Source organism: Capra hircus, chromosome 11 (genome assembly GCF_001704415.2).
Source record: "Capra hircus breed San Clemente chromosome 11, ASM170441v1, whole genome shotgun sequence".
Taxonomy (NCBI): domain Eukaryota; kingdom Metazoa; phylum Chordata; class Mammalia; order Artiodactyla; family Bovidae; genus Capra; species Capra hircus.
In genome coordinates this window covers 93,652,168-93,669,059 of record NC_030818.1, presented here as the reverse complement: position 1 = coordinate 93,669,059, position 16,892 = coordinate 93,652,168, and the positions used below count along the sequence as shown (strand labels likewise).

At 37.2% G+C, this 16,892-nt stretch overlaps 1 protein-coding gene across 6 annotated transcripts in view; it reads right to left on the bottom strand.

Annotated features, from left to right (window-relative positions):
* Positions 1-16,892, bottom strand: part of RABGAP1 (RAB GTPase activating protein 1) — a 161,463-nt gene that overhangs the window by 96,961 nt on the left and 47,610 nt on the right. For all 6 annotated transcript variants that reach the window (XM_018055735.1, XM_018055739.1, XM_018055737.1 and 3 more), the window contains 6 exons: positions 12,369-12,543; positions 11,631-11,788; positions 7,440-7,550; positions 6,987-7,053; positions 6,279-6,381; positions 5,590-5,759 (listed from right to left, as the gene is read on the bottom strand). In XM_018055735.1, coding sequence (XP_017911224.1) covers positions 5,590-5,759; positions 6,279-6,381; positions 6,987-7,053; positions 7,440-7,550; positions 11,631-11,788; positions 12,369-12,543 — 784 coding nt within the window. The remainder of the gene's footprint in view (positions 1-5,589; positions 5,760-6,278; positions 6,382-6,986; positions 7,054-7,439; positions 7,551-11,630; positions 11,789-12,368; positions 12,544-16,892) is intronic.

The window sequence follows — 16,892 nt, the reverse complement described above, 5'->3', positions numbered from 1 at the left end:
CCCAGAAACTATATAAACGTTAACAACCCCTGCACTTCACCTTGAACTCCCCTTTGAGTAATAGTGACCAGAGCAAATCTGCCTGTTGGAAGTCAGATAAATATGGAGTCAAGATGATTTGTTAAATGCAAAAAGAAAAATCTACTTTTACAAAAGAGAAATCTAGTAGTCATGATCTTAACCAAGTTATCATACGTCTCAGGAATAGTTCAGTAACCTGTGGCTCCTGATCTAGCAGTTCAAGAGTTCTAGCACAGAAAGCATTTTCTACCTTGAGAGGTACAGTGAAATACTGCATATGGGTGAGTATGTCCATGTACACATTCACACAGGCTTCCCAGGTCACAGGCTTCCCAGGCGGCACAGTGGTAAAGAACCTGCCTGCCAATGCAAGAGACTTGGGTTTGCTCCCTCGGTTGGGAAGATTCCCTGGAGTAGGAGATTGAAACCCATTCCAGTATTCTTGCTTGGAAAATTACATGGACAGAGGAACCTAGTGGGCCACAGTCCCTGGGGTCACAAAGAGTCAAATGCGATTGAATGCGAGCGCACATGCGCACGCACACACACACACAGCAAGTACACACACAGATAGAAGCTTGGGTTTCCAATATGGATGGTTATACTAATTACTTGTCTATGAACATTGGACACATCACTTAATCTTTCAGACATCAGCTTCTTTATAAAATAATAACTTTATAAAACATTTTAAGACCCCTACAGTGTCTTTAGCAATGAAAATTCTGTAACTCTATAATTTTAAGAATATAAGAATGATTAGTTGGTCTTTTATTCACCTTATGTTACTGCTGGAAAACCTAGTCTTTGGATCATTTCTTCCTCTTTCTTTCCTCACTAATTTTAAAAGTTTCTTCTCTAATGATGCCATCTTAATATAGGAATTCCCACAGTTGGGAAGGGTTCCAGGCTAAAAAGGAGCTACTGAGTCAACAGATAATTTTAGGGAAAGGAAAAAGAATAAATTTTTAAACATGCATTTTTAATAACATTTCTATAATTGTTTTCCCAAGCTGTTTAGTTGCTAAGATGTGTCCGACTCTTTTGCGACCCCATTGACTGTAGCTTGCCAGGCTCCTCTGTCCATGGAATTTTCCAGGCAAGAATACTGGAGTGGGTTGCCATTTCCTTCTCCATGTTTTCCCACACTTATGGAAAAAACAGATACTATATATTGAATATTTAAGAAATTTTGTCTGTAGCAGTGTTTCCTTTTCTGTCAGTGAGAACTGCAAAGAGGTTAAAATTTCAAATTATGTTTAATTTGACTTAAGTCCCCAAAATGCTCTTATAGAAAGAAAGACAAGAGAAGTACATTTCTATGGGAAGAACCGTGGCTAACACTTTTAGAAGGCTTATGGTATGAATCTTGTTCACACGACATCCTATAAAATCTATTTTACATCTTTGGATCTATAAAATATAAACACTATCCTCACTATGGAATATGGATCACTATGGAAATTATGAGACAGAAAATGTAGCTAGTCCAATAATTGCCACAAGAGGGCCTCAGTTAGTGGCAGCTGCTATTAATTTTTAAAGCCAACACTGTAAAAGAGGAAATCAATAAACTTAGATTATGTTGGAATGAATGAGAATTGAGAGTGCCCTAAGTGCGCTAAGACAGGAAAAAACTGTTCAAATTGTTCACTCTCTCTCTCTTCTCCCCTCAACTGACTACCCCTCACACCTACCCCCAAGACATCCAAATAAGGAGAAAAATGAGGGATTATTCTTAGGAATTCCCTGCTCTGCTCCCATCCTCTACATATAAACTTCAACTTTTTGCAAAGAAAATATTGACAACTCAGCCTATGTTTAGCTTGTAACTTTAGCAATGAGTCTAGAATAGTCTATCAGGCGAAGTCTCAGGCATACATTATATTTTTGCCTAGTCTATGCTGACAAGTCATTTGTTAGCCTTGTTAGATACATTATTCTAGATCAAACCACAGAAAAAATATTCCTGTAAACCTATGCAATCTTTGAATCAAAAGCTGTATAACGTAAGTCCTCAAGGTAAAAGTAAGATCAGGGTAATCTCATTTTATATTCACTAAGATAAAAGAAACAGAATCCTGTTTAAGGAGAATAATTTATATACAAATTTGTATTTGTAGCATATACAAAAAAATAGACAATTAATTTGCTGGCTAGTGCTTACTCTATAAACTAAGAATCATTTCTACCTAGTCTTTAAACTTGTAAAATAATGCTTGCAAATTGGTTTTCTTTCTGAAGCATTCTTTCCCTGACGCTAACCACTAAATAATCAGTGCTGTTCTGATTGCATGACTTAAGTGTTTTTTTCTGACCCACTGATATCCCTCCCAATAATAATAGCTAAAATGCATGAAGAACATGTATGTGCCAGGAACTGTTCCAAGTACATTATACAGTTTCTCACCTACTGTCACAATAACACTATCAGGAAGATACTATCACTGCCATTTCACAGCTGAGTAAACTGAGGCCCAGAGAGTTGAAGGAGCTTGCTCCAAGTCTAGCTAAAGCTAGTCAATGGTAAGATCCATGTGAAGTAAAGTGAAGTGAAGTCGCTCAGTCGTGTCCGACTCTTTGCAACCCCGTGGACTGTAGCCCACCAGGGTCCTCCGTAAATGGGATTCTCTAGGCAAGAGTACTGGAGTGGGTTGCCATTTTCTTCTCCAGGGGATCTTCCAGACCCAGGGATCAAACCTGGGTCTCCCTCATTGCAGGCAGACACTTTAACCTCTGAGCCACCAGGGAAAATCCATATACTTCGACTCAAAAGCCAAGTTCGAGATGATAATCATATAATCCTTTCCTTGCTCTTGTCACAGTGAAGATCTGGGACCCACTTTACTTTTTTGTCTATTAAGATAACACTGAAAAGAAGTTCCTGTTCTGCTTGTAACCTTTTTCTAACTGTAACTAAAAGGGCTAACTTGGACACACTGGAACTAAAATACTTCTTGCTACAGAAAAGTATATTCAGATAAATCCGCATACAATATTATAATCTTGTATAATGGAATTTCAATGTTACATGAAATAAAGTTCATAAATCTTTTGGAGAACTAATTATGTTCAAGATGTTTGGGGTAAATCAGTGAACAGAACAGATTAGAAATATTGCCTTAGGAGGTATCTAACACTAAAAACACTTAATAAAAAAAAAAAGTATACTTTGCAGTATATTAGAAGCTAACACCCTTGTATGTAAAAAAATCTTTTTTAAGTTTATCAACAGAGAGGGAACTGGCAGTACCAGTGGATAACTGGGCAAACTGCAGTGTTAAATGGGGGTAGTGAGGAGTTGCTAAGAAATCTAACCAAAGACCTGAAGAAGACCTGAGGACTTGAAGGAGGTGAATAACAGCAAGTGGAATCCAGGGAGGAGCATCTGAAGTAAAAGGAACAGTTAATAGCAAAGGCCCTAAGAGCATGGTTGGGCTTCCCTGGTGGCTCAGAAGTTAAAGCGTCTGCCTGCAATGCGGGAGACCTGGGTTCGATCCCTGGGTCAGAAAGTCCCCCTGGAGAAGGAAATGGCAACCCACTCCAGTATTCTTGCCTGGAGAATCCCAAGGATGGAGGAGCCTGGTGGGGCTACAGTTCACAGGGTCACAAAGAGTCGGACACGACTGAGCGACTTCACTCACTCATTCACTAAGAGCATGGTTAGAGCAGAGGAAGCAGGCAAGAAGTAAGAGGAATTAGTTTACAATACGCAGCAGATCAGATAGGGTCTTATAACGCATTACATGGACTCAGGATTTTGTGGTATAAAATAGGATTAGAGAATTTGAGCAGAATGATGCGATTTGACACTAGGCTGCCATATAAGAATATATCAAAAGGTCACAAAAATAGAAATAGGGAGATGTGTGAAAAAGAGATTCCAATAATCTAAGTAAAAACAATGATTCGGATGAAGTTAACGTAATCTAGGTGGTAAGAAAATGGTCAGCCTTCTAGGTATGCTTTAAAAATTGACAGACAGGATATGGTGCATGAAAAAACAAGAGAGTAAAATTCTTGGTCTAAGTAATTACTAGGAGAAGATGCCCATAAACTGAGATGGTAAAGACAGGTAGGCAGAGTATTTTATGGGTGAGGGATGAAATAATGACATCTATTTTGGACATGGTAAATTTGAGATATTCTGAAGGCTAAGTGAAAGAGTGGTATTTAAGGAGGAGAAAGTAATTATCTATATCAAATGCTCCTGACACACTAAGTAAGATGAAAACTCAGACTGACCACTGGATTCAGCAATTTAGGTCACCATGAACTTGATTACTTTCAAGGAGTTCTGACAAATGAAAGCAAAGACAGGAGCAGTAAGTTGCATGGCAACTGGGGTCCCAAAAAAAAAGGCTAAAAGAAGGGAACAGAAATTTTATCTGCTGCTCACCACAGGAATGACAGAGTATAGAGTCTGACCGAATTAACTTTTTTAAGTTCAATACTCAGAAGACCATAACATAGTCTCTATAATTTAAGCATTTAAAGTATCTAATATATAATCCCAAAATACTAGACAAAGAAACATGAAAATGTGTCTTTCCAGACTCAGATTTAGCAGCCCAAGATTTTTAAAGTATTTAAAGTTATGCTCAAGAATATAAAAGAACATCTGCTTAAAATAAAGATCAAGGAGGTAATCACATAAAAAACAGAAACCATTAAACCAAAGGGACATTCCAGGAAAAATAAAAAACAAACAAGATCTGAAATTTTTAAAAGACTCATTGAATAAGGTTAACAACAGACTGGAGATGACAAAAGAAAGTGTCAAGTAAAGTTTAAGTTAGGTCAACAGAAAGTATCCTATCTAACAACAACAACAACCAAAAAATATTTGGAAAAATAAAGAATCTCAGAGGTCTGTGGGATAACAAAATGTCAAAAACATGTATGATTGGAATCCCTTAAGGAGAAAGAGAGATGTGGCAGAGAAAAAATTTGGGAGAAATAATGGGTCAGATTTTCCCAAAAAATGGTAAAAGAAAAAAAATTAATAAATTTAAAAATTCATGAAGCCCAGCAAACCTGAAGACAAACAGAAAGAAAAATCACACCTAGGCACATTATAGTTAAAGGTCTAAAAACCCAAGATACAAAACAGTATCAAAAGCAGCCAGAGAAAATGACCCATTACAAGTATAAATGCATGCTGACTTCTCTTCAAAAACAGTGAGAACCACAAGACTGTGAGATGACATCTATAAGTGCTGAAAGTAAAAAACTGAACCCTATATTCAGAGAAAATGTCCTACTGGAATAAAACTGAAATAAAGACTTTTAGATAAAGAAATCTGACAGTTCACGAAAGGAAATTCTAAAAGAAGCTGCTCAGGGTTAAGGCAAATGAGACTAGAAAGAAACCTGGTTCTTCAGGAAGAAATGAAAAGCAGAAAACAAAAAATAGGTGGGTAAAATGACAGACAACTTTCCTCTTTAATATATTTAAAATACACATGACCATTTAAAGATCTAACTAATAGCCTGGATTAACGATAAATCAGCCTCAGAAGTGACTTCTCTCATTTCCCCCTGTATATTTATAGAAAGGTGTAGTACCTGTTTTAGTTTCAAAAAGAAATTTTCAGTAGTACTACGTTTGCTGAAGGGCCAGAATAATCTTTCATTAGGTGAGCAAACTCGGACTTTTGTCTCTAGAAGAAAGCGAACAGGCTCCTGTACTTCTGTTATTACCAAATCAACAGCTGTGGTCATAAACAGCACTTTATCTAGGGAGAGAGAAGGGAGAAGCAAATTTTTTAAGTGGAAATATATTTGCTCACATAATTGAATTTCAAGTTTTAAATGACATTCAGAAAGAGTATGAACAGCCTGAAAAAAGTTTATGCATATCTAAAAAACTGCACAGGAAATTAGTCACAGTGGTACCCTTTAGGGTGGGACACTACAACTGTGGCAGACTTTTATTTTTCCTTATATATCCTTTGAATTTGAAATGATATATAAACATATCATCGCTCCACAAAAAAGTCATACTTAGAAGCCTGTAAATATATAAGCATATAAATAGAAGAGGAAGAAGGAAAAGAAAAAATGAAGAAAGGAGAGGGAGGAAAAAATACTCTGTTTACAGGTTAAAGTTAATAATAAATTCAAAGAACTATTCAAATTCCTTGGTTTCATCAGAATTAGATAAACACTAAATATTTCTCAAATAAGTAGAACTAAGATTTGGGTATCCTCTTGGGACTAAAATTTCTGTTCATAATGTCACGAATCTGCACCACCTTTAGGAGTTTCTTCATTTACAACTTGAAAATGTGGGGATTTTGGATTCCAGCTGCCAGTAATAACATAGGACTTTCCATCTGAACTTTTGCCCATAGATTCCTAAAGAAAAGAATAACAACAACATTAATGCCAAAAAAATAACAACAGCTAATCCTCATTCTGTTGCCTTAAAAAAAAAAGTTGTAAAAATAGAAGAATATGAAAGATGATCATATATATACATATGAAAAGTCAAGAGTATATATGAATGATTACAGCTAAAAATTTGCCAATTATTTATGCAACTGCTCCTGAAGTTATATATAAAATAAATGCTTGCAAATCATATCAAACTGTACAGACATCAGGAAAATTTACTACCTACACCTATGTTGAATTCTTCTCTCAAGTGAACAATTACTACATAAATTTTCATTATTAAAGATTTTCATTTAATAGCTATAGTATATACACTGCATACTTTTCTAAAGCTCATAACAGTCTGCAAATAACTCTCTCACAAAATGTCTTTGACTCCAACATCAACGCTGCACAGTCAAGAAACTGAAACTAAGTAGGTATAAGGTCAGACTGGTAAACAGCAAGTAGGAAATACCCTTATCTTTGCTTATTGCTTCATAAATGTGTTTTAACATTAGATTTGGCGTAACAACCTTTGTAGAGGAGATAGCATACAAACTTAAAAAAAAAAAAGCTATCCTTACCAAATCTAACAAGTGCATGTCACTATTTCGTACATCTTTTCCTGGGCTAAGGAGAAGACCAAAACATCTGCAAAAAAAGAACCATACAAGTTTGGGAAAAAGACTACAACTACAGCAAAGATGTTTAAGTTAGAGCACTGAAAAAAATTCTAACAGAAAAAAGGACATATTGAAATTATCAACAAATTAGCATTATCAAAATCATCTATTTCTTTAATTGAGATCAACAAATTTTATGTTCGCCTTGTATTATCACACAGTTGAGGTTAACATACGAGCTGAAGATAGAGAGATACTTCAAAATAAATGAAATATACACTTTAATAACCAAAAGAATTCCCCAGGGAGCAAAACAGTCTGCAAATACACTTCTGAATACAGTATATGACTGTTTCAGTAGATTGACAAGAAATAAAATTTATATTTAAGCCAAACTTACTAAAAAATGTTTACCTTTCAATGGCAAGTTCTTTATTAGTTGTTTGCTGCACATAGATAACAATCTTCTTATCAATTCCTTGGCGTAGTTTAAAGCATTGTCTGTCTTTATCTTTAGGAACTGCACTGTAGGAGAACACGTTTCATCAATATTGGAAAGGATTTCCTTGTAATATACACCAGAATAACTTTTGTTATGATTTGAAAATCAGGCACTAAAAAGAATCACAGATTTAATTCTTTTCTATCCCTGGTATTCAAATAACAGATATTATCATCTGCCTCTTGATGTGAAAAGATCATCATTATTGTATGTAAACCACCGAACCATTTTATAAACCATTCATAAAAGCTACAAAACCACTCTTCTGTCTTCTGAAATGTGACTTTAGTTTTTTTTCTTTTTTGTGGCTGTAAAAATTGAATTCAGCTCAGTTCAGTCGCTCAGTCACGTCCAACTCATTGCGACCCCATGAATCGCAGCATGCCAGGCCTTCAGGTCCACCACCAACTACTTGAATTCACTCAAACTCATGTCCATCGAGTCAGTGATGCCATCCAGCCATGTCATCCTCTTGTCGTCCCCTTCTCCTCCTGCCCCCAATCCCTCCCAGCATCAGAGTCTTTTCCAATGAGTCACCTCTTTGCATGAGGTGGCTGAAGTACTGGAGTTACAGCTTTAGCATCAGTCCTTCCAATGAACAACCACGACTGGTCTCCTTTAGGATGGACTGGTTGGATTTCCTTGCAGTCCAAGGCACTCTCAAGAGTCTTCTCCAACACCACAGTTCAAAAGCATCAATTCTTTGGCACTCAGCTACCTCAGAGTTCAACTCTTACATTCATATATGACCACTGGAAAAACAATAGCCTTGACTAGACGGACCTTTGTTGGCAAAGTAATGTCTCTGCTTTTAAATATGCTATCTAGGTTGGTCACAACTTTCCTTCCAAGGAGTAAGCGTCTTTTAATTTCATGGCTGCAGTCACCATCTGCAGTGATTTTGGAGACCCCCAAAATCAAGTCACCCACTGTTTCCACTGTTTCCCCATCTACTTCCCATGAAGTGATGGGACCGGATGCCATGATCTTCGTTTTCTGAATGTTGAGCTTTAAGCCAACTTTTTCACTCTCCTCTTTCACTTTCATCAAGAGGCTTTTTAGTTCCTCTTCACTTTCTGCCATAAGGGTGGTGTCATCTGCATATCTGAGGTTATTGAGATTTCTTCCAGCAATCTTGATTCCAGCTTGTGCTTCTTCCAGCCCAGCATTTCTCATGATGTACTCTGCATATAAGTTAAATAATCAAGGTGACAATATACAGCCTTGACGTACTCCTTTTCCTATTTAGAACCAGTCTGTTGTTCCATGTCCAGTTCTAACTGCTGCTTCCTCATCTGCCTACAGGTTTCTCAAGAGGCAGGTCAGGTGGTCTTGTATTCCCATCTCTTTCAGAATTTTCCACTTTCTTGTGATCCACACAGTCAAAGGCTTTGGCATAGTCAATAAAGCAGAAATAGATGTTTTTCTGGAACTCTCTTGCTTTTTCCATGATCCAGCGGATATTGGCAATTTGATCTCTGGTTCCTCTGCCTTTTCTAAAACCAGCTTGAACATCTGGAAGTTCATGGTTCACATATTGCTGAAGCCTGGCTTGGAAAATTTTGAGCATCACTTTACTAGCATGTGAGATGAGTGCAATTGTGCGGTAGTTTGAGCATTCTTTGGCATTGGCTTTCTTTGGGATTGGAATGAAAACTGACCTTTTCCCGTCCTGTGGCCACTGCTGAGTTTTCCAAATTTACTGACATATTGAGTGCAGCACTTTCACAGAATCATCTTTCAGGATTTGAAATAGCTCAACTGGCATTCCATCATCTCCACTAGCTTTGTTCGCAGTGATGCTTCCTAAGGCCCACTTGACTTCACGTTCCAGGATGTCTGGCTCTAGGTGAATGATCACACCATTGTGATTATCTGGGTCATGAATATGCTATGGTAAAATAATAATTTATGTTGTGCTATGGCTAACTATATACACATATATTTTTTAAATAGGTCATATGGGTATACCACTTTTTAAAATAAGTCATATGGGTATACCACTGTATTTGGCTTTAGGTAAAACTGGCATACAACATATTAGTTTCAGGTTTCCAACACAATGATTTTATATTTGCATTTATTGTGAAGTGCACCATATTTTAACCATTCTATTACAGTCAACATTTAATTTCCACTTTTTAATTTTGCTATTAAGGGGAACATTCATGCTGGTAACTCTCTTGGCATCTCAATGACTGCTTCTGATTCCTAGACATACTACAGAATCACTGGATAAAAGGAACTGCATTTGAAAAATTCAAATTTGACAAAGGCATCCTTGTCAATAATTTCATCACTGTATTAGGGTCTACAAAACTCTCTTCTATTTTAAATTCAGGAAAGCATGCAACAAAAAGATAACAGCGCCCAAACAAATGTGTAAAGAAATCTGACTATCCAGGGGTTTTCTGTACAGCATTTCCTTGATACACAGTTGAATAGGGATATTTGTGATAGTTAACCTTTCTACCTTGAAAATGACTGATCTCAGAAGGAGAAATTATCCTAGTGCTTCTCTTCTGAAAGATCTTAGAAACCTTTCCTATTTATAACTTGGAATTTATAAACAATCTTCAATCTTTATTTTCAATAAAGGGAAAAAATAGTTTAAACTGTTCTGTTTCTTAAAATGGAAAAAAATTATTACAAGGTTTATAGATTATGATTTCCACTTCCCAGTATAGGAATGCATACTGCAGAAAATACCATAATAATATTGGTATGAAAATAGAAATATAAATAAGAAAGCATAAAGTACAATGGCTCATACTTGATTGTACAAGTCAAGGTTGAAGCTGCATTGTATAATAAACTTGCCACCAGATGGCATGACAATTCCAAAGTCTTTGAGGGGAACGTAATGGTTATCAGTTTCCCAAAGGAAACAATCACTGTGCTTTTTAATTTATAAGCAAAATATCAGAAACCATTTATATTTTCACTTTATCCATTTTATGAGTCATGAAGGAAAGAAAGTTCTATATGCAACTACTGATTATGATTCCAAGAAGCACCCATTTTGTGATATGAGCTATGGAGAAAAAAAGTCAGTCATCTTGCAACCATAATAAAGTTAGAAAGGATTTTTAGACTCTAGCCATTTCGTCTTATAAATGAGGAAACTAAGGGGAGAGTGAAAAAGATTCACGAAAGAGGAGAATGAAAAAGTTGGCTTAAAGCTCAACATTCAGAAAACTAGGATCATGGCATCTGGTCCCATCACTTCATGGCAAATAGATGGGGAAACAGTAGCTGACTTGATTTTTGGGGGCTCCAAAATCACTGCAGATGGTGACTGTAGCCATGAAATTAAAAGACGCTTACTCCTTGGAAGAAAAGTTATGACTAACCTAGATAGCATATTCAAAAGCAGAGACATTACTTTGCCGACTAAGGTCCGTCTAGTCAAGGCTATGGTTTTTCCTGTGGTCATGTATGGATGTGAGAGTTGGACTGTGAAGAAGGCTGAGTGCTGAAGAATTGATGCGTTGAACTGTGGTGTTGGAGAAGACTCTTGAGAGTCCCATGGACTGCAAGGAGATCCAACCAGTCCATTCTGAAGGAGATCAGCCCTGGGATTTCTTTGGAAGGACTGATGCTAAAGCTGAAGCTTCAGTACTTTGGACACCTCATGAGAAGAGTTGACTCATTGGAAAAGACTCTGATGCTGGGAGGGATTGGGGGCAGGAGGAGAAGGGGACGACAAGAGGATGAGATGGCTGGATGGCATCACTGACTCGATGGACGTGAGTCTGAGTGAGCTCCGGGAGATGGTGATGGACAGGGAGGCCTGGTGTGCTGCGATTCATGGGGTCGCAAAGAGTCAGACACAACTGAGCGACTGAACTGAACTGAACATGATATATTTCCCTACATGAAATAGTTTTTTTTTATGTTTAAAATTCTTTAAATCTTGCCTCGGCAATTTGCCTATTTTCCTTTATCACTTATATTAAAAAAAAAACCAAAACTTCACCTATAAAGGCAATCATTATATAATATAAAGGTTAGGTAATCTGACCTAGAATTTGCCTAAAAGCACAGATAGTTCAGCATGTTAATACAAACTCAAATAAAAAGAACAAAATAAGATGCCCTACCTAAAATAACCTTTACCATCATCTTCTTTTATTTCTAGAGACACAGAGAAAGTAAAGATGTCACTGTCTGGAGTCTGAGGTGCAGCAGCTGCTGAAAGTGGGGTTTGCTTGGCAGAACGGCGGAAGGCAGTGGCAAAACTGTAAAGTATCCGGCTCACCTACAACCAGACAAGTTAGGAGATGGGCTGCTGTGAAAAAAGTAAAATACTTTTGTTAAGGCTGAAGGTGACCTACGTTGTTTGAGGGAGGTAGTTCACCTTACCTCTACTCATTTCTTTTAACAAATTATCCAATTTATTAGACTTATAAAGCAAACACTAAAAATGGCCAGAGTAGAGGCTTTAAAAAAGGAATGACTGTGAACACTAGAAATCCAACTGAAAGATGATTTCCAAAATTGTTAGGGATTACTTGAATATATTTATTGTAATACAGAATAATCTCCCAAGTTTAACTTCTATAAGAATGGTTCGCAAATATGTCATTGCTAGAAGCAAGATGCCGATTTAACCCATTTAAACAGTGGCCAATTGGTCTCCTCTGATGCTCTTAGCAACAACAAGGTTCTGGCTAACCAAACTTTTATTCATATTTCAGGCCATCAAGCTGGAACAATAAATCAGTAGCAGAGAATTTCATTTGGCTTATAAATGACCACAGAAAATACTATCATCATTTCAGTGACGCAAGGGTGAAGATGAAGTTTCATCTGTAGACATCTTCCTTTTCAGTACTTACAGCTTCTTGTATTTCACACCGAAAGACATGTATTCTGAAGAGTTCTGCATTGTAGTGACTTTCAGTGAAAGCAAAACAGTCACTCTCAGGAGTTCCATCATGCCCTCTGACACAGAAGAGGATTTTGTAGATAGGGTAGTTTGCTATTTCAGTGTTTGTCTGAGGATCTAAGAGTCTGTTCAGAAAAAAAATATATAAAAAGATTAGAGCTATTGGGGACAATTTTCACTATGTCCATATTGTGATTCAAGACTTATCTTTCTAGCAAAAAGATCATATAAATCATTTCTTGAGCCTGGCAGGCTACAGTCCAAAGGGTCACAAAGAATTGGAAACGACTGAGCACACACAGCAATCATATTAATCTTTAATCTTGATAAGTCAAGTCTTATGTGGGGTCTTAAAATAACTGATTACATAATTCCATACGAAAAGCTACATAATCCCCTATTTTAGGGAGGCAACAGGAAAGCATAAATAATATTAATGTTTCTTAAACAGTCTGTAACTACATTAAAAAAAAAAAGGGTAAATCAGACTACCAAAATAGATCATTAAAGTTCTGCTTCTCAGTATCTCCTAACAGAATGACTTAAGCTGCTTTATTATTTTAAAAACAAAAATACTGATGTAGTTTTTCACAGTGAAACATGTTCTTTTGCTTAATGGCAAATAAGGAAGAGAGACTTACAAAATGTTAACACCAAAGAAAAAAAAAATCATTAATAAAATCAAAAGGATGCCATTCACTGAAAATTAAAGGGGTATCATTCATTCAAAAATGTATTCATTCAACAATTTATTTATGTGATACCTACACAACATCCCAGGCTCCATCCTGGGGCCTGACAATACAAAAAATTGAAATTGAAATTATGAAGTTTCAACACTGAATGGGCAGAGCCATCCATGGGAAAGCCTGGGGATAATGGAAATACCTAAGAAGGGGAACTAATTAAACTTCAAAGGCACTTTGATAAAGACTCTGAGGCAAGAGAGACTCTGAGGCAAGAGAGACTAATTTTCTCATGTCTTTATAGAATTAAAACATATTAGAACAAAGTATAAAACATATTAGAACAAAGTATAACTTCAGTCAGGGGAATGATTATTGGCTAAGAATCATATAAAAATGAGTTTTAGGTAATTCCCTGTCAGTTAGTGTTTAGGACTTGGTGCTTTCACTGAAGTTGCCCAGGTTCAATTCCTGGTCAGGGAACTAAGATTTCACAAGTCGCATCATGGCAAAAGGAAGAAATAAAAAAGCTAAATAAACGTTACTAAGCTTCACATTAATAAATACAATTAATATTTGTGAATCTTTGCAAAATAGTTCTTTAAACACTCAAAGAATTACATATGCAGATGATTGGAATATTAATCAACTTACTACTACTACTGTCCATATGCAGCTATAACTCTACTACCATAAAAATCCAAAATGTTTGAGGGTAGAGAAACAGATATTCTCACACACTGCTAATAAACGTACAAACTAGATGAGTATTTCTAGATGGCCATTTGGCGATGTATCAGAAACCATAAAAATGGGCAAATCTTTGACCCACCAATGAATCTACTTCTAGGAACTGATCCTAAGGAAATTTTAAAATACATAAAAATTTAGCTCAAAAATACTACTTATAAGAAAACGACAGGTAAAGCACTTAAGTAAGTAAAAGTTGCTGAGTCGTGTCTGATTCTTTGCGACCCAAAGAACTATACAGTCCACGGAATTCTCTAGGCCAGAATACTGGAGTGGGTAGCCTTTCCCTTCTCCAGGGGATCTTCCCAACCCAGGGATTGAATCCAGGTCTCCTGCACTGCAGGCAGATTCTTTACCAGTTGAGCCATAAGGGAAGCCCAACTTATATGCCCATATAATAAAAGTTTAATATTAGCTGTTATTAGTAGTACTTTTATCATTAAAACTAAAATATGTAACATTAGACTGGTTATTTCTGAAAAGCCCATCATGTGCCATCATAAATTATAATAATTAAGCATATTTATTGATATGGAAAGATTCACAATACCAAAAAGCATCTTATGTACTGTAATTCTACTGATGCTAAAAATGTTGATTCTAAGAGTTGTATAATTATACTTGCACATATATGTAGGTATATACACATAAAACAAATATACCTACAACTACACAAAAAGGGTCTTAATAAACCCAAGATGTTAACTGTTATTTACCAATAGGAGAGTAGAATTAACAACATTTCCTAACTTAAAATATGTCACAAGTGAACTTATCTACAAAACAGAGGCATAGAGAATGAACTTGTGGTTGCTGAGGTCAGGGGGGTGAGGGAGGCAAGGACTGGGAGTATGGGATTAGCAGATGTAAACTATCATACAGAGGATAAACAGCAAGGTACTACTGTATAGCACAGGAAACTATATTCAATGGCCTGTGATAAACCACAATAGAAAAAAATTTAAGAAAAACAATGTCTATATGTGTATAACTGACTCACTCTGCTATATAGCAGAGATTGGCACAACACTGTAAATCAACTATACTTCAATAAAAGAGTAATTTTCTAAATTTTTGCTTGTGTTCTTTGATTTTTCTGAAATAAATATGCATTTTTTATAACAAAGCTAGTTTTTTATTTAGTTAGCTGATACAGACATCTGATTGACTACGTTTAAACACTGTGACCTGTTTCAGTTAGTATAAACAGCCCTATCAAGAGACTTTTCTGAGCTTCAGTTTCCTTACCTTAAAAATTTAGGAACTACTGGCTCGTCAAGGATATGGTTTTTCTAGTGATCATGTATGGATGTGAGAGTTGGACTATAAAGAAAGCTGAGCACAGAATTGATGCTTTTGGAGAACACTCTTGAGAGTCCCTTGGACGGCAAGGAGATCCAATCAGTCCATCCTAAAGGATATCAGTCCTGGGTGTTCACTGGGAGGACTGACGTTGAAGCTGAAACTCTAATACTTTGGCCAGCTGATGTGAAGAGCTGATTCATTGCAAAAGACTCTGATGTTGGAAAAGATTAAGGGCAGGAGGAGAAGGGGACGACAGACGATGAGATGGTTGGATGGCATCACCGACTCAATGGACATGGGTTTGGGTGGACTCTGGCAGTTGGTGATGGACAGGGAGGCCTGGCGTGCTGTGGTTCATGGGGTTGCAAAGAGTCGGATGTGACTGAGTGACTGAACTGAACACTGAAATAGTTAATATTTACCAACAGGTTTCTGTAATTTCCAAAGTCAGCATGAAATTTCATATTGAACTAATGTGTCAAGCTAGTATTTGTATTGGGGGCACATGGAAAATATAAATTGTTAGGCAGACTCAGCTCAGTTCAGTTCAGTTGCTCAGTGGTGTCCGACTCTGCGACGCCATGAATCACAGCACGCCAGGCCTCCCTGTCCATCAACATCTCCCGGAGCTCACTCAGACTCATGTCCATCGAGTCTGTGATGCCATCCAGCCATCTCATCCTCTGCCGTCCCCTTCTCCTCCTGCCCTCAATCCCTCCCAGCATCAGAGTCTTTTCCAATGAGTCAACTCTTCTCATGAGGGGGCCAAAGTATTGGAGATTCAGCTTCAGCATCATTCCTTCCAAAGAAATCCCAGGATTGATCTCCTTCAGAATGGACTGGTTGGATCTCCTTGCAGTCCAAGGGACTCTCAAGAGCCTTCTCCAACACCACAGTTCAAAGCATCAATTCTTCGGCGCTCAGCCTTCTTCACAGTCCAACTCTCACATCCATACATGACCACAGGAAAAACCATAGCCTTGACTAGACGGACCTTAGTTGGCAAAGTAACGTCTCTGCTTTTGAATATGCTATCTAGGTTGGTCATAACTATTCTTCCAAGGAGTAAGCGTCTTTTAATGTCATGGCTGCAGTCATCATCTGCAGTGATTTTGGAGCCCCCAAAAATAAAGTCTGACACTGTTTCCACTGTTTCCCCATCTATTTCCCATGGAGTGATGGGACCGGATGTCATGATCTTCGTTTTCTGAATGTTGAGCTTTAAGCCAACTTTTTCACTCTCCTCTTTCACTTTCATCAAGAGGCTCTTTAGTTCCTCTTCACTTTCTGCCATAAGGGTGGTGTCATCTACATATCTGAGGTTATTGATATTTCTCCCGGCAATCTTGATTCCAGCTTGTGTTTCTTCCAGTCCAGCGTTTCTCATGATGTACTCTGCATATAAGTTAAATACGCAGGGTGACAATACACAGCCTTGATGTACTCCTTTTCCTATTTGGAACCAGTCTGTTGTTCCATGTCCAGTTCTAACTGTTGCTTTCTGACCTGCATACAGATTTCTCAAGAGACAGGTTAGGTGGTCTGGTATTCCCATCTCTTTCAGAATGTTCCACAGTTTCTTGTGATCCACACAGTCAAAGGCTTTGGCATAGTCAATAAAGCAGAAATAGATGTTTTTGTGGAACTCTCTTGCTTTTTCCATGATCCAGTGGATGTTGGCAATTTGATCTCTGGTTCCTCTGCGTTTTCTAAAACCATCATGAACATCAGGG